This window comes from Panthera uncia, chromosome D2 (genome assembly GCF_023721935.1).
Source record: "Panthera uncia isolate 11264 chromosome D2, Puncia_PCG_1.0, whole genome shotgun sequence".
In the NCBI taxonomy this organism is placed as follows: Eukaryota; Metazoa; Chordata; class Mammalia; order Carnivora; family Felidae; genus Panthera; species Panthera uncia.
In genome coordinates, this window is record NC_064818.1 from 68,265,794 (window position 1) to 68,289,446 (window position 23,653).

Genomic DNA, 23,653 nt, shown 5'->3' on the forward strand with positions numbered 1-23,653 from the left:
GAATTCCACTGTGGATACTGCGCCCTCGGTACCTCAAGTCAGGATGCATTTTTTTTTTTTAACCTGCCTCTTTTTTTTTTTTTAAGTTTATTTATTTTGAGAGCGCACGCGCACACGTGCGTGAGTGGGGGAGGGGCAGAGAGAGAGAGAGAGAGAGAGAGAGAGAATCTTCATCAGGCTCCACGCTCAGCGCAAAGCCCGATGTGGGGCTCTACCTCACAAACCGTGAGACCGTGATCTCAGCCAAAATCAAGAGTCGGACGCTTCGCCGGCTGAGCCACCCAGGTGCGCCTTACCTGTCCTTTCCGATGTATCATCTGCCTAGTTCCCATAACGGTTAAGGAGGCCTACAGTCAAACAGAAAATGAAAACCTCTGCTGAGGGGAGAGGAGGAAAATATACCACACTCCCCAGGTTGATGCGAGTGCCGGGAAAATGATCACATTGACCAGTGCCTTCTGGTGGCCAAGACCCAAAAGGGAGAACTGTGCGGGTGACAGAGCCCTCCTTTTCTAAATCCGAGGTCGACAAGCTTCTCCTGGAAAGGGCCAGATAGGAAATATCTGGAGCTGTATGGTCTCTATCACGACGACTTTGCGGTTGTGGCACAAAAGCAGTCGAAGACAACACTTAAAAACAGGCATGGCTGTGTTCCAACGAGACTCTCTATTTGCTGTTGAGCGTCCCACTCTTGGTTTCAGCTCAGGTCATTATCTCTCGGTTTCATGAGACCGAGCCCCGTGCCCGGAGCTTGCTTGGGATCCTCTCTCTCTCTCCCTCGCTCTCTGCCCCTCTCCCACTCACACTGTCTCCATCTCTCTCAAACAAATAAACTTAAAAAAATTGTATTTATAAAACGACGCTTCTGGGTTTGGCCCCAAGGGCCTTAGTTTGCTTACCCTCGACTTAAATAAAAGAATATATTCCCAGCTCTTAAATGAATAAAACTTTCTTTTTCCAACAAGTACTGTGCTCTAAAAGGAATTGTTCATAAGACTGTTTATTTATTCAACAAAACCTTTTTCGGGACTGTCATGTGCCTACTCTCAGTATGGGGTAATACATCAGTGATGAAACAGACGAGATCTTTGCCTTTCTGGAGGGCAGAGTCAATGTAAGAAATAGATAACATGCAAATAGACAAGAGCGACATGGCACAACAAGAACTATGGAGGAAATGAATGGATATAATGACAAAACAGTGTGTGGGGGGCGTGTCACACCCACGGCGAGCTGGGGAAGGCCTCCTGGAGAAAATGACATTTGAGCTAAGACCTAGCAATGGTCACGGGAGAGAGCCTTCCACATAGAAGTAAGAGCAGGTGCAAAGGCCCTGAGGTGGGAGGACCTTGGCCGGTGCCAGTTTGAACCCGGGTGTGGCTGGGGATTAGTACTGGGCGGTGGAAGGGAAGGGTATGGCTGGAGGATTATAGGTTGTGGCAGGTGCTTGTGTTTTCTTCCAAGAACTATGGGAAGGCACTGGAGAGTTTTAAGCATCTGTCCATCCCCTGCCCAAGGAGCTGTCACCCAAGGCTCCCCCAGACTGGAGTGTGAATCCGAATCGGATCACAGCTGTGTGACCTGTAAGCCTCAATATTCTCATCTGTACATGGGCTAATAGAAGCCTCCTCATAGGGCCGTTATAGGAATGAAATGCAGCAACGCACAATCAGGCGGAGAGGAGAGGCTCCGTACATGTTCATCACGGTCAGGGACATGGTTGTCAATACCTGGGCAGCCAGGCCACAGCCCGAGACCGGGTAGGCACAAGCACCGAGTCCCTACCAAGGAGAATCCTCAACGGGCACGGGAAGAAGGGGAGGAGGGGGCGTCTTCAAAGAGGTCCTGCCCCCTCCCTCTAACCCGTCCCAGCTACAGCCATCCGAAGGCACCCAGCACTCCTGATCCTGACATGTGACCCTGGGAGAAGCTCCTCTCAGCTGGCGGGAGCTCGGGGAGGCATCCAGCCAGCCAGCAGACTCAACCTTGCTAAGCCCTGTGTTGGTTTTCTGTTTTCGTTTTTGCTTTTTTGCAGTTCTCCTTGATGTCTTTACTCGTAGACCCGGACCCAGGTGAGTGTGTGGATCGTCCAGGGGCTCCCCACAAGCTACAGGCTGCTCTGGGATGGAGGAGAGGGGACCCACGCGTGTAAGTGTTGGCACAACCTCGGCGTTCAAAGGGTTCCGAAGTGCCACGGACCCCTTCAAGAATCTTCCCAGAAAGATGCTCTCTTGGGTGTTTGTCCCTCCACGCACATGCACACGCACACGCACAATGCTTTGCTAAATTTCGAGCTGGCCACGGATGCCCCCGATGCCCTGTCTCAGGCCCCCAAGGGAAAAACTGCTGATACAGTTAAGTCCCTTCATTTTACAGAAGAGGAAACTGAGGCGCAGGGAGGGATGCCAGAGGTTACACAGCCCATTAGTGGCTGAGATGAGATGAAAAGGCCAACGCAAAGTGAGGGTGGCATGGGGCAATTATTGGCTCCAGGCAGGCCAACCTGGACTCACTCACTTCACCCCCTGGGTGGGGAACCAGGCCCCGTGTGCTGGGCCATGCAGGCAGCCCTCAGGCTGAGCCCCCCCTGTGGCGGCCTCCCACAAGCCCCCCCCCCCCCCCGTTGCCCCTCTGCCTGGTTTGTTTCCCCAGACCCTTTCACGACGGCTCTGTCTCTCACAGACTCTCTCTGTCACCTTGTCTCTGTCCTGTCCCCTCTGCCTGGTACCCTCAGCTGTGCCCCAACTGAGCAGAGCTGTTCTTTCCTGCCATCATCCAACCTCGGTCTCTTGACTCTGGGCCCAAGTCTCCCTTCCAGGAACCAAGGCACAACTCCAGCAGGGCAGAGGCCGGCACTGGCAGTGGCTTGTGTCGGTCACCCACAGGGGAACGAGAGCCAGGCAGACAGCACATGGAGATGGCAAAGTTTAGTCACATCTAAACTTTGGATCAGGGGCGTATTTGGAGGCAAGTTGGAGACAACTGGGGCAAATTCCGCATTATGGTCAATACTCTCCAGCGGCAAAGCACTGGTGGGCAGACAGACTTGTGCTGGCTCAGGGCAAGGGATGTCTGACCTTTGATTACCCCACATGCTCACGGAAGGTTTGTGAAATTGAACACGGTGTGTGGGTTTTGAGAGGGTCCGTGTCTTTCCTCAAAGCAAAGGAGAGTGTTCTATTCAACAGGGTAGAATTCCGTTCCTTGGAGGAATCATGCGTCAGAGGGCTCCCCCAGCTGGCCACACCAGTATCTTCATGTGGAGTCCAACGGGGGGGTCCAAAGCTAAGAGGTGGGAAGAGCTGTCCCCTCCCCTGGCCTTCAGCACACAACTCTCAGGCCCCATTGGAGGGGCCATCTAGACATTTGGTCTAGATGTTGGAGCTCCAGAACGGTGGGGTCACGCAGTGGACGAACAGCTTGGAAAACTCAAGAGACCTCGTTCTCTTCAAGTAAATGAAAAGCAGAACCCCCGCTAGTCCGTGAGGTCAACTTTCTGAGAATTAAGAGACGTGTTTACCTCAAGACGCTGGGCTGCCATCTTCCAGAAAACTGCAAAAAGACACCTACAATCACCATGAGTTTGTGGCACCTTGCTACTCTGCCATGAACAACCTGAACAGCTGTAGCCAGTGGCCCCGCTAAACACAGACAACCGAAAAGGGAAGAGGTCCGTGCTCTGTGTTCTTAAGGCTTCCAGCTTTCAGGAGATAGATCAGAAGCTGGAGGATCAGATTTGGTCTGCAAACAGGAAGAACTTCCTGTCCATCCGAGTTGTCCAAAAACCTGCATGTGCTGTTGGGCTCTTGGGAGGTGGCCAGTTCTCCATCACTGGTGGCATTTCAACACGAGCTGAAAAGCCACTTTAGTAGCGAGTGGAGAGTGTTGGATTTAACCTTCTGAAATCCCTGGCCCTATAAGAACTGTGCCAGTAGCTTCTGCCAGTCTGGTGAGCCGATGACAGGACCCCGGAGCCTGCCATCCCTGGGCTCCTAAGTCCGTCTCAAGGTGTCGGGTCAACCTCTGGCCGTGCATCTGGGTGAGACGCGGTAGCTGGGCCTTTCTGCAAAGAGCAGGTTAGGTTTTAATCAAGCCCCTGTTAGTATCTGATTTAATTTCACATGGGGGTTGTGCTTTGATGGAACTTGTCAGCTCCCAGCTGGCTTTGGAAAGCAGCGTGGCCAAGGAAACACCACGCGCACGTCCACGGGCAAGCCGCTTCTGTAGTTGGTTTTGCTGGAGACGGTGCGCGGTGAGGGTTTTGCTGGAGCAGAAGGTGCCCAGGCCACAGTCCCCAATGGGTGGCCGAGGAGGTGGTCATCAAACAGCACAGACTCCGCTCATCTCCCCAAAGCAGGTGCCGTGACAGCCAGCGGGCCTGCGGAAATGCCTCTTCAAAGCTGGCTTGTTTCTGCCCAGCAACACGAGCTGAGCCCATCCATCAGCTGTCCTGCCGCCTGCCAGGGAGGGTCTCTGCTGGGCTTGCCCTGTCAGCTGGATTGGAAGCGCCGAATGCAGGCCAACAGGGCTGGGGTTTGGGGGAGGCCCTCGGAGGAGCTGTCTGTGCCACAGTGATGGATGACGCCAACAGGGACGGCATTCCAGAGATTTTTATTCCGTTCCGCACATCTGGCAAGCTCCTTAACTAGAGCAGCTGCAGAGCCCATCTCACAAACTCGGAGCTCTTTCCGAGAGACCCCGGCTACAGAGCACAGTAATCCCGGACCGGGGACTTGGAGCATGGGCTAAAAGAGATTTCTCAATGTGTGTTACTTCCTGGAAGCGAAAACCCGTGGAGTTTCATGAAACACAAACCCACAAGGGGCTCCTGGGCAGGTGGAAAAACAAACCAGACTTGGAGTTGGGTTGACCTGGGCCCTGATAACACCACTTCCTTTTTTTATCCCTCTTCTGTGTAATAGGAATAGTAATAACTATGCCATGGGGTTTCTCTCGGTTTAAATAAGATTATGTGCAACCACACTTATTTAGTAGAGTGTCCAGAACATAGAAAATAGGCAGTAACCAATCACTGGGATGATTTGAGTTAGCTCAGGATACTTTCATCATCCTTCCTGATAAATTCTAGAAGCAGACTCTGATAAATAGAGAAATGCACGAGGATTTCTTTTTACACCTAATACAAAATGCTTCTCACAGCTGCTCCCACCTTCGCCCAAAGCCTTCTCCTTTTCTACAGCCTAGAGAAAGCCTCCAATAATCTGTATCTGAACCTGGAGTGTTTTCCAATAATCCAGCAATGGAACCCAATTTCATGTCAGGCTGTAATCCCTCTGTATGCAGGAAAACACTTGGACAAGTTTCTAGACTCCTACGGAGCTCATCAGGCATTTTCTTCACCAAATACGTCGGACCCAAATCTCACGTAGTTTCTCTCCCACACTTCCCGTTTACTCGGTTCTAAACAGATACCAACTTTGCTAGCCGAGCTGTGTGCCTGCCGTGTGCAGACCAGTCAGAATGAAGGGAGGCCCAAACACAGAGGGAAGAACTCACTTGTCAAATACATACATTAACTGCATAGAGGGCTCTGTGCTGGGCACTGAGGGGTAGAAAGAGGAACAGACACGGTCATTGCTTTTAAGACACCAACACTCTAGTTAGGGGACACAATCAGATAGACAAAGTTAAATAAGGACCATAAGAGAGAGGTGCCATCTGAGATGCAGCCCGGAAACCTAAGACTCTACAGCCTTCTAGGCCACTGAGGAATGCTGTAGTACCTAAAATTCTAGCAACCCACTAGCAACCCAGTTATCAATCAAGGCCCATGTGTTTATTTGTTATTACTGCATACTATGCTACCCTAAACTGAGTGGCTTCAACCATTAATCACGTATTAATTCTTATTCTTAATAGAATAATGTCTTAATTCTTTGGGTTGGCAATTTAGACTGGGTTCAGCTGGACCGTTCTTCCGGTCTGGACCAGGCTCAGCTGATGTTGGCTGGGCCTCCTTACCTGTCTGCAGTCGGCTGGTAGATTGGCTGGGCTCTCATATGTCTGAGGCCTTTGAGGCCTTGACCGGAACTGCTGGGCCTCCTGTTGCCCCACAGGTTCTCTTATCCTCCATAGAATAGGCCCGACCCGTTCACATGGCAGTCACAAGGGTGTGAGAGACAGGCAGAGAGAGAGAGAGAGAGAGAGAGAGAGAGAGAGAAAGGAAGTGCAGAAGACTTCTTGAGACCCAGCTTGGAGCTAGCACGCTGTCTTTCTACCACATGCTATTGGTCAAAGCAAATCCCAAGGCCAGTCCAGACCCAAGGGGCAGGGAAATCAAGTCCATCTTTTGGTAGGAGGAGCTGTAAAGTCACACTGCAAAAGATGTGGCTACCGGCAAGGGTGGAGACTTGGGGCCATTTTTCCCCATCCAATTGGCTCATACAATGCTAAAATGTCAATGTGGACCTTGAAGACTTGACCTAGGCCTGGCCACATCCAGCTCCCCTGACTTTCCACTACCCTTTCATTTCCTTTCTTGGCTGGATTTCTTCCCCCACCCACCCTATTCTGGAAGTTCCTGTGAGTGGAGGCCACTCTTCATTATTCCCAAAGCCTCCTCGAACCCGGCATAATAGTAGGCCCATCGTAGGGGCACAACACACTTTTCTTTAACGTTTTTTTTGGTTTTGTTTTTGTTTTTTCTGAGAGACAGAGACAGAGCACTAGTTGGGAAGGGGCAGAGAGAGAGGGATACACAGAATCGGAAGCAAGTTCCAGACTCTGAGCTGTCAGCACAGAGCCCGACGCGGGGCTCGAACCCACGAACTGTGAGATCGTGACCTGAGCCGAAGTCAGACGCCCAACTGACTGAGCCACCCAGGCGCCCCAACACACTTTTCTTATGTAGACAGTGGGATTAAGTGCCAACAGAATAGAAAAGACAACATCAACTTTAGGTTTGGAGGTGGAGAAACCCTGCCAGGTGATGCTTCTATAAAGCATTCTGAAAGCGTGTTGCAGCCGCCCCAAATGTAAAGGATCTCGGTGCCTTTCCTTGCACAGTACTTCTATTGGATGGCTTCTGGTGACCTGGGGCCACTGGACCTCTACTGCTTCTATCCACCTCAACCAAGGGCCCCAGGCCCTGGGGAGTAGCAGGGACTTTTTGCCTCGTTTAGCAGAAGTATGACTCCAAGCCTACGTGTTTTATCCCCTCTTTAACTTCACCGAGGGATGAGCACAGCTTGTTAATAAGGCCAGATTCCAGTAAAAATTCTCAAGCAGACATTACAGCCATCCCCCACCACCTAGAAAAGTCACACGGTTCCATTTACGTAAAAAGCTTCCCCGTTTCCAAATATCTGCAAAGGGAATGAGTCTTAATGGCGTAGCTGAGATTAGCCCGTCCGACCTTCAACCTGTCGGAGGGCTGGGAGAAATCACAGGAGCGCTCTGAAGGCACTTATCTATAAACGCCTGTTTGGAAAAACAAAAACAAATTCTCTAAGGAAAAAAGAAATAAATAAATGATGTAATCATCTCATTACCCACCCATTGTCTCTCCCAAATGTCAGTTTGAAATCTTTCATGTCAAACTCAGAAAAACGGTTTTCTCCCCCTCACTTTCTCACTCTCATTCTCTGCTTTATCATGCTAGATGGAAAGAAACTTTATTTGCTCTGGGAAGACAATGGCCTTATCTTCAACCTAGATCCTCATCCCTGGAAAGGTGGCCTCCTCTGGGAGCATTTTCAGAGCGGGGAAAAGCAGCTCGGGAGAAATAATGAGCAAGCAAGGGGAGGCTTGACTTGACACTGTGATAAATGAGGTGAAACTTTGGCAAGGAACCAGAGTTGGCGTATTCAAAAAGGAAATAAAAAGATAGTTCCATTTTAATGGGAAATATAAAACAGCCATTGTGCGAAAGTCGATTTTTCAAAAGCCAAAGAGATAAAGACTATAAGGGAACGACGGAGAGAGACTGAGATAATGTGGTTGATAATCAGCCTTAGGTAAAGTGCCATGCTCCAGCCATCAGCTGGCTCTGCGGGAGTGCCTTTTCAAGTCGCCCATCTGCATTTGCTTCCGCCTCATTATCATATGCATCTCTGGACAGCTTCCTTAGAGCTTCAACCTGCCGCCTTGCCATATTCCTGCCAGCTGGAGAGAGCAGAGTCAACCCAACTTTCTTCAAATCCCAAGCTTCTCTCCACGAGCCACAGGAGCTACCAGCATCTTCCAAGGCCCCAGACAGCAAGGAGCCTGAGTCCAGCCTTACACACGCTTGCTCTTCCCAACGGACTGGCCCGGTGTGAGGTTTACACCCATGGACAATGTCATATACAACCCTGCCTTTCACTGGGCAAAACCCATGAATCTTCTCAAGGTTGTCCTTGGGCGAATCTTAATTAGCAGGCTGGGTATGCAATGGGGATGGTTGGATCCCTTTCCCAAGGGGAAGGGGGAATTAGCTGAGGCCGTGTAAGAGGTCAATTGAAGCAGCTAAGCCAATGCAGTTTAGAGGTTCTATGGGGATAAACCGCCTTGGTTCACATCCTGCCATTTATCTAACTATGTGACTCGGGGCCAGTAACCACCTCTTTCAGCCTCAGGTTTCTCAACTGAAAGTAGAGATAGTAATATGCCTCCCAGGTTATTATGAGGATGAAGTGAAATGGTTCACATAAAATGCTTATTACAGGGCCTAATGCTAGTAGAGGCTCAACAAATACTAGCTTTTAGGATGATTCTATAGGTACAAGTTGGGAGTAGTTTGATGCCGTGACCGAGAGCAAAGTGACGAGTTTCTTTGACTTCATAGGCGAAGGTGACCGACTAACAAAGGCCCAGGAAGAAAGCTTATTCACAGAAGTGCACAGCAAGGCACTCAGGTGCCACTGGCTCTGACCCTGGGCACGTCTTTTACAGGACCTTGGAGACCTTCAAGATCCTAACCATCTTCCTGCTGTTTACATCTAAGCAAACGGAGGCACCAAGAATATAAGTAGCTTGTCCCAGGTCACAGTGAAAAGCAAGAACTTGACTTCTCCCCATTTCCAGTCAGGGCCTCTGGACCCTGCCAGATGCCAACACTGCCTTGCGGGGTCCTAACACACCCCAGATGAAAACTCACAATGCCTAAGCCCTCTGTCCACCCCATCAGTAGAGGAGCCGGAAAGGCCCATGAGTCCTCCTTCAGGACTTAGAAATCTGTAGGTCTAATGATTAGGGTTTTTGGTTTTTTCTTCTGTCCTCTTCCCACTTCTGTAGACTGGACCCCTGACTACTATGAGAGTAGCTACGAGTATTACAACCATGAAGAGAACAGCAGTGATACTCTTGCCTACCAGGAGAATCCCGACTGGTACTACACAGAGGACGGTAGGTGCCAAAGCTGTTCGGGGGACCCTCCTGGGAGAAGGGCAGCGCACTTAAATTAGGGTCTGTGTGTGACTGTATATGCAAGCATCTCTTTCCTCCTCTCCGACCGGCATCATAAAATGGGTACCAGATAAATGACTCAGGCTAGCGTTTTTTTCCAGCTAGAGTCATGCACTAGGAGGACTGGGGAGGTTCCTAGAGACTGTCTGTCCCACTCTCAAATGACAGATGAAGCAAGTGAGGCCAGGAGTGGAGTAACCTTAGCCAAGGTCATACAGCGAGTTAGCTCATCTTCACCAGGTCTCCCAAGACTGTGAGTCAAAGTCATGCTCAAAATCACTTCCCGGCTTTGATTACAGGTAGGTCCTAATTATGCCGAAGAGGCTGGCATCAGCATTAGGCACCAGATTGCAGCATTCACAGATTTAAGGTTGAGATTTCTGTTCCACTTGTGCCGTGTTTTTCTCTCTCTTTATACTCTTCAGAAGCTTTGTATGGTTGTTGGTGTGTGCGTGCCTGTGTGTGTGTGGACTCACACACGTGCCTCTACGTTTGTTTTTGTGTTTATGGCTTCTTAACCCAAGCAATGGGACAGAAGGGAAAACGAGAAGCTGGGCCCAAGAAAAAACCATGTGACTAAGCCAGGAGAAGAAATGGAAAGCACTCAGCAGCTGGAATAAAAACTGTGTAACAGTGTGAAGTGGCCTGGAAGGCAGGGCCAAGATACAGGGCATCAGGGGAACATCAGAAGGGACCATCAAAACAAGAGCTGGGCCCAGGGATCCTAGTTCCTGAACCAAAGAACAATGTGTGTGAACAGAAGGATAAAGAATTCCCCAAGGGAAGATCCATTCAGACAACCATGAAAAGCCAAAGGCACAGATGAAATATGACAAAATCTAACTGAACAAGTAGTTGAAGAAAGATGAAGGCCACTGGGTCATTTCCTCCTCGCCGCCAATTCTTCTGTCACCCTCTTGCCTTTGGTCTTCTTTCCTGATGTTCAGAAAGCTTGTGTTTCATTAGGGGTGGGTTTTCTTTCCCCACTCCTGACCTCCACCCCTGGGCACTGGGAGTAGGGGAGGTCTTCAGGCTTGTGAAATGCCTTCAGCATCAGAGGCAGACCCCGTGGCACTCCCAGCGAGACTGGGAGGAGAAAAACACTGATGGTGGAAAAGGGGAGTTTCTCAATGAGAAACTCAATGAGATTCCTTCTCGCCGGTCCTCTTACTAACCCGAATCCCTCTCTCTGGTCGTGTGACTGCAGTCTTCCTTGCTCTTTAAGGGCAGCCCATGTTTCCCCCTGTCCCCGGTCCCTGGCTGTGAATGTGCTCTCTCAGGCGGGGCAGGAGGCTGCAATCTGATGAGAAAGTCGGGGGCTTCTCACCTGCCGTTCACTGCACGTTGACTTCTGCTCACGTATCCTAGATCCGTGCCTGGACAACCCCTGCAAACGCAATGGGGAGTGCCTTGTCAGTGGGGACACCTTCACGTGCAGCTGTCCAGCCCCTTTCTCTGGACACAGGTGTCAGAATGGTAAGTGCAGTTTTACTGGATTCACTCTTCCTTCTGAGTTGAACAAGAGGCTGCTCCTCCTCCACGTCTAGGGGGTAGAGAAGGGCTGAATGATTTCATGGAAAGGATCATGGCTGTACATATCGGATCATCCGTAATGGACTCCTCAGCATGGTAATAAGCAGCATCGCACTGAATCCTCACCCATGCATATTGGCTAGGACTAGGATAACCACCGTACAGATGGGAACACTGAGGCTAAGAGGAGATAAGAGCTGGACCCTGACTGAGATGTATTCTAAACTCAGGACTTGTTGTTGCTTAGACTGTTCATATTAACTACAACAGAGCAATTCTGCTCTCAAATGAGACAGCAGGAAGAATCTGAAGGCATGGAAGGCTCAACCCATCTAGAGGAAGGGAGCCCAGAGATACAAGGGATTTGCTCATGGTCACACAGCTAGTTAGGAGAAAAGAATAAATCAGAGCCCTGGTGCCTGGCTCCCATCCCCATGTTCTTTCTTCCTACCATCCTCACTTACGGAGACTCTGGTAAAAACTCTTTCTGCCTTTAGTGACCTCTTATGGGCATAACCTGAAGCTCTGTGGTAAGATATTGAGAATAGAACTCTTACGGGCTAACTGCACCCCTAGAGAGAACCTGAATTCTGTTCCATCTGGCAACCATCTAACTGGGGTGAGGGGAGCCATGAGGATCTTTATGTAGAGACATGGTTGTCCTCTTTCCTCTGGGCCCTCTTCATTCCTTCCTTCCATTTCAATACTACAGGTTTTTTGATCAATGTTTCAGGATGGTTGGGGTATCAGGCATAAACATAGTATCTGGCTTCGTCCCTCAACTGCCCAAAAGAATGACAAAATTGTAAATGGAACACAAAATCAACTCGAAAGTGGAGAAATTAAAATTGCAGCTCTATTTGTTTGTTGAAGGTGTAAAAATTATCAACGTGTTTTTTTTTTTAATAAAGATAGAATAATAAAGAACATGAGCCTTGGAAGGAACTGGGGTGCAATCATCCATGATCTAAGGATTTATTTAAAAACAAACATTTTGTCCAGGATGTTTCAGGACCACAGACAAGGGCATGCTATCAGTCACCCCTCACCAGCACCCCCAAATGTTGTACTGTACAGGTACTCCAGTAAGTAAGATGTGCCCCCAAATCATGTCCCCTGCTTCTCTATGGATCTCCTACAGTGCAAAACACGTGCAAAAACAAACCGTGTGGCCGGGGCGAATGTCTCATTACCCAGAGTCCTCCCTACTACCGCTGCGCCTGCAAACACCCTTACAATGGCTCAGACTGCTCCACAGGTAAGTGCTGGAGGCCCCCTTCTAGGCGAGGTTTTCTCTATCTGGCTTGTGCCTGCGATGTCTGCAACCCATTGCATGGAAGTCCCAATACCTCTGATGTTTCAGTAGCATCCAAGATGATGCTTTTAACTAGGACATTTTTTAAAATGCACCACCCCGGACACCTGGGTGGCTCAGTCAGTTAAGCACCTGACTCTGGATTTTGGTTCAGATCATGATCTCACGGTTCGGTTCATGAGATCAAGCCCAGCATCGGGCTCCTGTGCTGACAGTGCAGAGCCTGCTTGGGATTCTCTCTCTCCCTCTCCCTCTGCCCCTCCCCTGCGCTGCCCTTCTAAACAAACAAACAAACAAACAAACAAACTTTAAAATGCACCATCCCTGGACCACTTGCATGGCTCAGTGGGTTAAGCATCCAACTTTGACTCAGGTCATGATCTCATGGGCTGTGAGTTTGAGCCCTGAGTTGGGCTCTGTGCTGACAGCTCAGAGCCTGGAATGGAGCCTGCCTGGGATTCTCTCTCTTCCTCTCTCTCGGCCCCTGCCACGCTCGTGCTCTGTCTCTCTCTCTCTCTCTCTTAAAATAAATAAGCATTGAAAAATGAAATTTAAAATGCACCCTCCCTAAAGAGTCTGGTGGGAATTAACTAACCCATCCAAAAAGAATCATTTTGAAACTCACTTCCTCCAGGAAGGTGGTCTATTCCTGGAATGGGCCACATAGGGATTAAATCTGTATTTAGTCACTGCTATGAGTCAGGCATTGTCCCAAGAGATTTACATTTTTTCTTAGATTCTTCCCAAAATACCACAAGTCAGAGCTTCATAGATGAAGGGGCTGAAGTTCAGAGAAGTTAACTAACTCGCTCATAGTCACACAGCTATTAAGGGCAGAGCGAAGTTTCAACCTAGCTCAGACGGGCCCCAGATTCCCGCTCAGTCCATGCCTCCTATTCCTAACTGAGTGACCCGTCTACTTACATACTCTTTTTGGCATGGCCTCCATCGTATTGCCTCATCCATGTTTGTTTTATGTCCTTAAGGTTCGTGTCTGCCTTTACTAGAGTGTCAGTGGGTCTGTCTTTCTCCTTTGGTAACCCATATTTTGTGAAAGGATGGGCACCAGAAGAGTGCCACCGGTATCTCCTCGTCATCTCAGATGTAGCTGCAACTCCTTCTGAAGAGCCTTCCTGGCCCCACTTCCTGTATTCACAGCGGTTCCTGCGTGCCGGCCGAATCCCTGCCAAAATGGTGGCATCTGCTCCCGGCATAAGCGGAGAACCAAGTTCGTCTGTACCTGCCCCGAACAGTTCAAGGGGAAATTCTGTGAAATAGGTATGGGTCTCTACCACCACTTCGTCAGAAACTCAGGGCCACACTGAGGGCCCTGGAATTCTCTTCCGTTTGGGTTTTGTTCCAGAATGGGAGTCATGTCAAGATGTCCAAACTCTACTGCTGCCCCAGCCTTCCAACCTCAGGGCATAGAGTGTGCCCTGGCTTTTAAACAAAGTCATAAGCGGGGATAGAGTGCGGGTGAATTAAGCGCACCTGGGCATCCTTGAGCCTCAACCTACAGGTTGCCACCAGTACTTGTGTGAGAACTACGTTCCAACTCCCCACAACCACTATATTTCATGTTTTAAGCTGGGCTGAATGTGGAATATGCAAGCCACTTTCTTTCTGGAATTCATGGTGGACTCTCAAGGTGATCAGTATTCGGGCCCAATCCTTTCCCCACTTGATACACCTGCCAAGTCCTGGAGCACCATGTCTGTTGCTGTCCGTTCTCACGCCCCTGCCTGCTCTCTCCAAGGTCCTGACGACTGCTATGTTGGTGATGGCTACTCTTACCGAGGGAAAGTGAGTAAGACAGTCAACCAGCACGCCTGCCTTTACTGGAACTCCCACCTCCTCTTGCACGAGAATTACAACATGTTTATGGAAGATGCTGATACCCATGGGATCGGGGAGCACAACTTCTGCAGGTAAAATTCACCTTCTTCCCCATGATCGGTCTTGGGCGCTTATCAGGATAATGGTTTGTCCCTTTCCCCTGCTCTTAGTGTTCCTGGGCCAGCTTAGAAATTTGGGGATGGAACACTGAAACTCATCAGGTTTCCTTCTAGGAAGATTTCCTACTCAGGATAGGCTAGGTTGTGCTGTCGTAACAAACACCTCCCAAATCCCAGTGGCTTGAATACCTCAGAGTTTATTCTTCACTGCTGCTGCCTTTGTCATGTGGGCTGGGGAATAAGGGTGAGATTATTAGCTCCACAAAGTTACTCAGATGTCTAGGAAAGGCAAGGAGAGGCTCAAAAATGGAGCATGAGGTTTTTACTACTTCAACCTAGAAGTGACACATCATCTCCGCAACACTTAATTCGTTGGCCAGAAATAGTCACGTAATCCTACATAACTTCATGGGGGAAATGTAGAGAATAAAAGGGAATGTCCGATGGGCATTACAGTCTCTGCCACAAGGATATTCAGGTTTTTCCAAGTAAGGATAATGCCATTTCTATCCCTGGTGATGATTGGTTACCTTCTTCCCCTTCTGCTGCCCCCAGACTGCTCTGTTGGCTTCCTCCACTGCTCTAACCAAGGCCAAGGACACACATAATCTGCGTATAAGGAGCAGGAATTTTTTTTTTGTATGACTTTAAATTGGTTCCATTAAGCCAGAGGATTTCCCTTGTACAAAACACAAGTTACCTCCCACCACCACTCACTTTGAGCTGTTCCCCTCGTGGAGGCGTCTTCAGACAGATGTCCATGGCAGCCTTCAGACAATTCCCACATATGCAATTTGGAGGTTTGGGCAGTGGAGCCCTACACTCACCATGTTTCTGTGGCTCTCTCACTTTCCTGACAAAGGGCAATCTTCAACAGGGATCTCATTTCTTTTCGTACAAACAATTTGATATGTCCCATGGATCTGGCACAGGGCTTGTTAACTATTTCTTGGTCATTGGGATTCTCCTCTGGAAGTTAAGGTTTTGCCCCAAAACACTTATATGCCAGCATCTGTTAACCTGTTGGAGGAATGGAATGAAATGTGGTCCCAGAGGGAGCAAGGAACCTGGTACTCGCTTACCCAAAGGACTTTTAATGAGGGTCAGTGGGTTTGCCAAGCCTTGACGGTGGGCTATTTTCTGTTCTCATTTTAGAAACCCAGATGGAGATGAAAAGCCCTGGTGTTTCATTAAAATAAACAATGCAAAGGTGAAATGGGAGTACTGTGACATCCCAGCTTGCTCAGCCCTAGGTAAGACCGTGGCTGTCCAGAAGCCCCAGTCATGGTGAGATTGCCCATCCCTAGATGGATTTTCCTGGCACCCCATCTCTTCCATCCCCATCCTTCCACCACACCTGCTTTTCCCATTGCCATCCCAGTGGAAACCCAGATGCCCAATCCTTTGCTCCCCTTCCAGGATGCCTAGCAAGCCCAGATACCTCTGTAAACTGAGACCAGTGATCCAACCATAAACTCCTGTCCTAACTCCCAGTCAGTGCACTCAGCAAATTTGTGGATCACTTGCTATGTGTCAGGCACTATGTCAGGCCTTCAGTTTACAGTGGTGAGCAAACATTGGCTGAGACTCCATAAATAACCATCAGGACGCAACATGGACAGAGTTCCAGCCTCACAATCCTCCTGCCAGGCTTCTCTGGACTACCGCTCTGTACACGTCTGGAATGTTTCACTCTCCCACCCTGATCAATGGGATTACCTCTCTGGATAGTTTCAATTCTGTGCCTTTTCTCTCATGGTCAGCTCTGTCTAGAATACCCCATCCTCCCTCTGATCTTGTCCATATCCAACATTCTTTAGAAACCAACTCAACTAACCCTGCCTCTGGGAAATCCTCTATGACCCTACCAAGTGAAGTGTTATCTCTGCCTCCTCTCAAACCCCATGGAATGGAAAGGGCACCACCCATACAACACTTACTGCTCTGTCCTTTGTATGACAGTTATTTGTGCAATTGTCTTATGTCCCTCACTCTATTTCATCTGGATATCTCCCCTTACACATCAAGAAAGCCCCCCAAATACATGCGTACATTATGAACAGCTAAGTACATACCCAGTGATGGATTTATATATTTACACACACGTTTTTGTCTCCATATCAAAATAAGAAGCAACATCTTCATTGTTAATTCTATCGACTTGCTTTATATCCATCAATGTATTCAACACATATTAATTGCGCACCGACTGTGTGCCCACTTTGTATGCGTCAGTATGGTCTTTTAGCTCTGGAACTTGCTAAGCTGCTGGACTTGGAGTCATACCTCTGACAAGTTCCTTCTGAGGCCTTGGAGAGAAAGGGAGTAGCGTGATTTGTCTTTCTTGCATTGCATTGTCTTTCAGACATTGCTGACCCAGAGGGAAGCCCCACAGAGCCTCTGACCAAGCTTCCAGGGTTTGACTCATGCGGGAAGACTGAGATGGGGAAGGTCAAGAGGATCTACGGAGGCTTCAAGAGCACGGCGGGCAAGCACCCATGGCAGGCATCCCTGCAGACCTCATTGCCATTGACTGCCTCCATGCCCCAGGGCCACTTCTGTGGGGGCTCACTGATCCACCCCTGCTGGGTGCTTACTGCTGCCCACTGCACTGAGTAGGTGCCTGCTGAAAGCAGAGGCCAGGGTGACTCGAATCTCTGGGGGTGTTCTCTCCTTCCCATCTGAGCAGCATCTTGGTGATTCTGGCAGGGTCAGAGAGTCAAATCTAGCTCTAAGGGCAAAAGAGTGGCTCCGTAAAACCGGATGGAAAAGAACTACCACAGGCATTGCACGTGTTATGACAGTTAATCCTCAAAACTATCTACTGAGGGAAGATAGGGGTTTTTACTCTGATTAATTGTGGTATACCCAATGCCGAGTACAGGGCTTCATACAGAGCAAATGCTTAGTAAATATCTGTGCAGTGAAAAAGTGGATTATTATTCCCATTTCATAAACAAAACCCTGGGTCTTGGAAAAGTTTGGCACCTTGCCGGAAGTCATGTGGGAAGTGAATAGGTAAGTGGGATATGAACCCGGATTTACCCGTTTCCTTAACCTTTCCAGCCTGGCCTTGAATAGAAAAATGCCATCTGATGCCATTCCCATGAACCTCCTGGTGTCTTCAGCCACGACTCCTGTGTGGCTTAGAGAAACCGGTACCTACTGAGGAGCCTGAATTATCTCCGCTTCCCCTGAGTTCCCCAAGTTCATGGTCAGGCCTGGTCCCACATAGCCCAGGTTTTGGTGGTGACCTTGAAGGTCTTCCAATCCACCCTGGCATTAAACAGTTTCTTCTGGGATTCCAGGAGATGTTCCTCAAACATGCAAACATTAGCCTGTACAAGGAATAGTTGTTCAAGAAGTCAATTGGCTGCTCTTTAGCAACTCCTAGGGGCAATGGAAGGTCTCCCAGGAAATATGAGATATATGTTTCCGCTTACATTTGTAGACCGGTCCATTAATAAAGCAGCTTCCTCACATTTTCTTATTTGGGCCCACAGCAGAGTTCCGCGAGCAAGATGACAGTCACAGATGATGCCAAGGCTGCAGAAGGTCGGGCCATCCGTCCAGGGTCACACAGCTCACTAGGAGCAGAGTCTTGGCTTCAGTCTCTTACCATCTCACCTTCCTTTGCAGCATAAAAACCAAACATCTGAAAGTGGTGTTAGGGGACCAGGACCTGAAGAAGACAGAATTCCATGAGCAGAGATTCGGGGTGGAGAAGATTTTCAAGTACAGCCACTATAATGAAAGAGACGAGATTCCCCACAATGATATTGGCAAGTGTCTTCTATGGTGGATCTCCCATGGGTCTTGTCCTGGGCGGATTTCACTACTGATGGAAAGCTGAGGTTTGGTTCTAGAAGATGTTCTTATCTTTTTGGTCCCTCACAGACTCCATAAGGAAGAGAATTTATTCCAGAGCCTTTTAGTCCTAAAGGTCTGTGTTAGTGTTATGATAAATGAGGGGAAGAGAAACTAGCAACACTGTGTTGTGGAAAGAGCTCAGCCTTGAATCCCAACTCTCTCATTTACTAGCTGACTTCACCTCCCCAAGCCTCAGCTCTCCTTCTGTAAAATGGGTACACTTGTATACAACGCTCAGCTTCCTATGTGTTAAATGACATGACGTGCATGTGTCCCCGTGTACATCAGGCACCTGGGAGGTACTCAGGTGTGGAGGCGATAATGTTAAGCTACTGGCTGTTCAGTGGGTACGTTCTCCATTCCTGGGACCTGTCACTCTCTCTCCTTCCTCACTATCTTTTTCTTTCCCCCTCTTGAAGCCCATTCTTTTAAAAAATGGATTAGAAATGATTTCAAACTCAACTGTTATTTTTTGATATTACTCTCATCCCAAAGTGCTACTCCTCCCCTGGTGGAAGTTAAAAGAACTCAATGACTGAGGAGGAAGTCATTAGTTTCTCGGGCATTGGGAGTGGGGCTTTGCCACGCCTCCCTTCCGATTGAGTTGAAGCTAGTGCTCCTTTGGCAGAGAGGACCCCATCGTTCATTTCCTCTTTTTCTCCTTACCTAGCTTTGCTCAAGCTAAAGCCGGTGGATGGTCACTGTGCTCTGGAATCCAAATATGTGAAGACTGTATGTTTGCCCGATGGTGCCTTCCCCTCTGGGACTGAGTGCCACATCTCTGGCTGGGGTGTGACAGAAACAGGTGAGTCTGGCCACGCATTCTCCTGAGACTCAGGTAAGTTGCATCAACCAGAGAAACAAGGGTCAAACTCAACTGCCCTCCGGAACTTGACATCATGTTCCGTTGAAAATGTATTACCAAAAAAAAAAAAAAAAAAAAAAAAAAGCATTACCAAAAATAAGACATTGCCTCATCACTAAAGCTCTAGTTAAATCTCATCAGTCTTTTTATCAATGCTAGCTTCTGATGGGATCCTTGACGTCCATCAAGCATTGATACTGTATCCATGGAGATCTTTCTCCTTCCTTCCCTAGGCAGATTGGAAAGAGGATAGATCGTAAAGAAGATGGGTTTGGCATCAGACAGACCTGTGTTGGGTTCTTGGCTTTGTCACTTGGACAGCTGGGTTTTAGTTTCTCCATAACCACGCTCACCTCCTAGGTTTGGAATCATGATAATAGGAGCTGATAGAATTCTATGGAGATATTCACTAAGTCAGGCCCTGGAGGGCAGGGTCCACTCTTGTTCATCGGTCTCTCCCATAGTGCCTTGCTCAGGGCTCACCACATCGTAGGCGTTCTATAAATGTTTTTAACTCAAGCTATTGATTGGCCTCTAGGATGTGGTCTTTTTTAAAAAAGTAACCACAGGATTAATTTCCTCATGTACCGACAAGATTATATTCTCTAACATATGAAATTCCGAAGTGTATTTCAAGTCTTTCTCAAATACTCAAAATAGATTTCTCTTCCCTCCAAATCTTGTCCTTAATGATGGAAAGCAAGAAACACTTTAAATAGACCTGTATTCGTGAAGAAAAGGTAGTGTAATACACAAATTTGTCAGAAGGCTTTTGGGAATGAAGGCTTCTGGTTAATCAGATCTGGGGGTAGCCAGAGACTGATCTTTGTAGGGATCTTCATTGTCCTGCACCTAAACCTTTCGATATCACTGTGATGACCAGAGAAGACCGAGCAGAACAGAGGATCCTCGGAAAAGAAATGTCTACTCTGGGAAGTGGGTCATCTAGAGGAGCAACCGGGCACTTGGTCCATCATTACGAATCTACTGTGTACCAGCCCTCTGCTAGGAAGTTTTAAAAAATGGCTTAAGCCACTATCCCTGCCCTTCTGATCTGACGGTCTAGCTGGGCAGACAGAAGAGGGAATAAATGATTCTGCTGCATTGCGATAAGCAAAGCAATGAGGGTCTATAAAACCACAGTGAAGGCTGGAGGCAAAGGTCCCCATCCTTAAAACATGAAGCTCTTCTGCCCATCTCCCGGAAAAACCTTCCTTTCTGAGTTCAGAGCTGTGGCCCTCTTTTTATCAGTGCTAGCTTCTGGTGGGGCAGGTGTCACCCGGGTCCCCACAGTGGCAATCTCTTTTCTCTGTCCCACAGGGGAAGGGTCCCGCCAGCTCCTGGATGCCAAGGTCAAGCTGATTGCCAGTACTTTGTGCAACTCCCACCGACTCTATGACCACATGATCGACAACAGCATGATTTGTGCAGGAAACCTTCAGAAGCCTGGAAAAGACTCCTGCCAGGTCAGAGACTCCAAATGGCACTTGGGGAGGGACAAGTGGGCCAGGAACATACACCGGGCACAGAGGCCAGACCAAGAGCCCAGGGCTGGGAGGCAGTTTCAGAGGTCCACCTGCCATAAAGCTAAGGCACGGGTAGGCACACCTGTCCTCTGGCAAGTCGGAATCCACATCCATCCAGGATGATTGAGCATAGTAACCGGTAGGCGTGACACTGGTGAAGGAGATGTCATCGTCTTCATTTTACAGATGTGTAGAGAAACGGTCTGGGCCTACAGCACCTGGGTGGTGAGCGGGCAGAGCAGGAATTTGCTTCGCTGTGTTTAAATGTGAAAATGGTGCTTCTGGCCTCAGAACGGGGCAGCATGTCTGAAAATCCCAATACAGAACTATCCAAAAGACCAGTGGCTAGAAGGAGAAAGATGACAGGCCCAGAGAACTCATGGTAATATTAACTAATTATTAGGCTTTGTGTGTGTGAGAGAGAGAGAAAGAGAGAGAGAGAGAGAGAGAGAGACATAGAGAAGGGGAGGGGGATTTAGGCCTAGCAAACTAAGTGGCTGAGTGGCTTCTCTGTAGCAACAGCCAACCTAGGGCCTGCCCGACACTCCCCAGGGGTCACATCTCACAGGAGACGTCCTTCCTGGACTCCAAGGCACAGCCAAATTTAGAATTTTCTGCCTTTCTCCTCCCAAAGGCCCCGCCCCCTAAGACCATCACATTGGGGAATTAGGCTTCAACATATGAATTTGGGCAGGGGCGGGGGGGACACAAACATTCAGTTCATTACACCGAAATAATTCCCCGGTCTTGGGTGCCTAGTCTATAATATGGAAATCACATCTACATAAAATCCGAAGATGTGGCTAAGATCCGAAGAGCTTTAGCCACTGAAGATCCTATCGGTTGCCGTGTGTTAAGTGGAGACATGCGTCGAGAGCTATGTTTTCTCTCCATGCTCCTCCTGCTAATTTAATTGGGGGCTCAGTATGAGCCAGGCACCGTTCCAGGTGCTTTACAAACATTTATCCGTTCAAGAGCCAGGGCAGGTGGGGGATGGTCGGTTGCTCTCCCCAAGTTTGCAATGTGAGAAACTGAGGCCCAGTTGGCTGTCCAAAGCCTGGTCTGGAACCCAGAAGATCTAACCCCGCAGACCATGTCGAACATGTGGGCCATGCTATTTCTAAGCCCTGTCCTCCCCACCCTGTGCGTGGCCCCTTCGGGTCCCTTCAAGGGCTCTGGCTAAACAGGGCACTGCTCCCTACCGAGGCCCCTGCAGGAATGAGAAGTTGAGGGCCCCTGAGAATTCACTGTGTGACTATGGGTCATGAGTAAGAGCATGGACATGGGGGTGTGACCAAGGCACGTGGCCCAGCCCCGTGGCTCATCTGCCAACCCCTCATGAACTCAGGGACATGTGTTGGCGTTCACATCTCTCCCTTCAGAACTCTGGGTCATATAAGGCATAGGAGGGTCCCTGCCAGCACTCTCCAGGGAAACCCACCGGGGTGACCGCACCCCCTGGCATCTCCTCATGGAAGGTGGGGGTGTCTCTGAAAGTGCTCTGATTCACAAAGCTGAACTCGCGTGTCTTTTCCCTTAGGGTGACTCGGGAGGCCCTCTGACCTGTGAGAAGAATGGCACCTACTATGTCTATGGGATAGTGAGCTGGGGCCTGGAATGTGGGAAGAAGCCAGGAGTCTACACCCTGGTGACCAAATTCCTAAGTTGGATCAAAGCCACCATCCAAAGGGAGACTAGTTTCTAAGGTGTCTTCTTAACCTGAGAGCCCATTCTCCTTAGCACCCAGACAAGGCACAACCTCATGGGCAGCACGGACACCCTGGGCGTCCCTGGGAGGCCATACAGCCAAGAGTCTGCGCCCTACACAGAGACAACGGCCGCCCAGTCTGGCGCATCCTGGACCAAGATATGCCAGAAGCAACGCAACCTGTATTTTGTTTGCTTCCCTTCAAACGATGGTACCTTCTAGAAAACCACAGACTGCCTTTACCTCGGACATTTGCAAATGTGGGATTAAAGAATGACCAGAGCCACTGGAAGTCACCTTTACGTCTTTATTCCTCATGCCAGACATCCAAAGTACACAGCAGAACGGGTCCCCCCCTTCCAGGATGACCCGGAGGACCGAAAATACGACATTCTCCGTAGCTTTCGAAGAGTCGTTAAGTGAAGCGGCTCAGGGAATGGGCTGGTGTGTCATGTTTTTTTGTTTTTTGGGTTTTTTTTGGCTTGCTGGAACAGAAGCATGTCTCTGGTGGGCACAATTCCTCCCCAGCCGCTCTCCCAAGAATCCTGGGTGGATGCCGCGTGCTCACAAGGGCAGACCCCTCCTCCTTTTGACGTGCAGAATCTCCATGGCATCTGGGTTCACGTCCCCCCTCTGATTATCCGCGGGCTCCCCAGCCTCTGGTCCCCCCTGCAGGAATCAAACATACCTCCCTGAGTCCGAACGAAGCTTCCGCCCCGCTCCCACACGCGAGCTGCCTAAGATGCCCCCGGAGCATTTAAAACGTTCTCCCTCCCCTGCCCTTCCCCTCCTCCACCCTCCCCAAGAAAAACGATCCTCGAGGCAAGAAGGAGAGCGAAGCAAAGCCAATCTCTCATTTAGACGTGGTGTCTTTCTTCTGAACAAAGCAGGGTTCAAAACCCGGACTGTTGCAGCCAGCGAGTCCCTGACCCTTTCTGCAAATGTAACGAGCAAGCAGTCAGCACAGCCTGGGCTTCCGTGGCCCGGGATTGATGTAGCCCCGGTAGGTTTGTCTCCGCAGAACTAATGGCTGTGACTTCAGAGAAAACCCTGCAGGAAGTTTAACCCGGGTGTCATCTGCCTGGTCATCTCAGACCCATGAAATTAGGCGCCTTGCTCGAGCTGCATTTCACACTTCTTTAGAGCCGGCTGACCTTTGGCCAAAAATAAAGTTTGAAAAGAAACAACGAGTTTGCCTTTCCCCACGGCCGTGCCAGCCAGGGTGGGTCTGGAGCTTGCTACTCACGTCAGCCCCCCGGAGACCCAGGCCCCTGGCCTTGGCCAGTTCTGCCGCGCGCCGGGCCATCTCCACTTTGTAGGAGCCGGGAGGGGTCCAGCCGATACCTCTGGTCAGGTTCAAGTCTGATTTGTACTTGACCTTTCGGGGGAAGGAGGGAAGCAAGAGGAATAGGTCAGCAGGGTTTGGGGGTGATTTGGCCACAGAGTGGAGAATTCCACATGTGGAATGAGAGGCCG

At 49.4% G+C, this 23,653-nt stretch overlaps 2 protein-coding genes across 8 annotated transcripts in view; one reads left to right on the forward strand and one right to left on the reverse strand.

Annotated features, from left to right (window-relative positions):
- HABP2 (hyaluronan binding protein 2) overlaps positions 1-23,198 on the forward strand; it is a 33,635-nt gene extending 10,437 nt beyond the window's left edge. Inside the window, exons 2-13 of the mRNA XM_049645796.1 lie at positions 2,036-2,072; positions 9,235-9,345; positions 10,774-10,881; positions 12,080-12,196; positions 13,412-13,531; positions 14,010-14,181; positions 15,364-15,461; positions 16,574-16,823; positions 17,848-17,990; positions 18,749-18,883; positions 20,264-20,409; positions 22,010-23,198. Coding sequence (XP_049501753.1) covers positions 2,036-2,072; positions 9,235-9,345; positions 10,774-10,881; positions 12,080-12,196; positions 13,412-13,531; positions 14,010-14,181; positions 15,364-15,461; positions 16,574-16,823; positions 17,848-17,990; positions 18,749-18,883; positions 20,264-20,409; positions 22,010-22,174 — 1,602 coding nt within the window. The 3' untranslated portion in view covers positions 22,175-23,198. The remainder of the gene's footprint in view (positions 1-2,035; positions 2,073-9,234; positions 9,346-10,773; positions 10,882-12,079; positions 12,197-13,411; positions 13,532-14,009; positions 14,182-15,363; positions 15,462-16,573; positions 16,824-17,847; positions 17,991-18,748; positions 18,884-20,263; positions 20,410-22,009) is intronic.
- Positions 22,742-23,653, reverse strand: part of NRAP (nebulin related anchoring protein) — a 70,182-nt gene continuing 69,270 nt past the window's right edge. For all 7 annotated transcript variants that reach the window (XM_049645791.1, XM_049645790.1, XM_049645788.1 and 4 more), the window contains 2 exons: positions 23,424-23,555; positions 22,742-22,846 (listed from right to left, as the gene is read on the reverse strand). In XM_049645791.1, coding sequence (XP_049501748.1) covers positions 22,742-22,846; positions 23,424-23,555 — 237 coding nt within the window. The remainder of the gene's footprint in view (positions 22,847-23,423; positions 23,556-23,653) is intronic.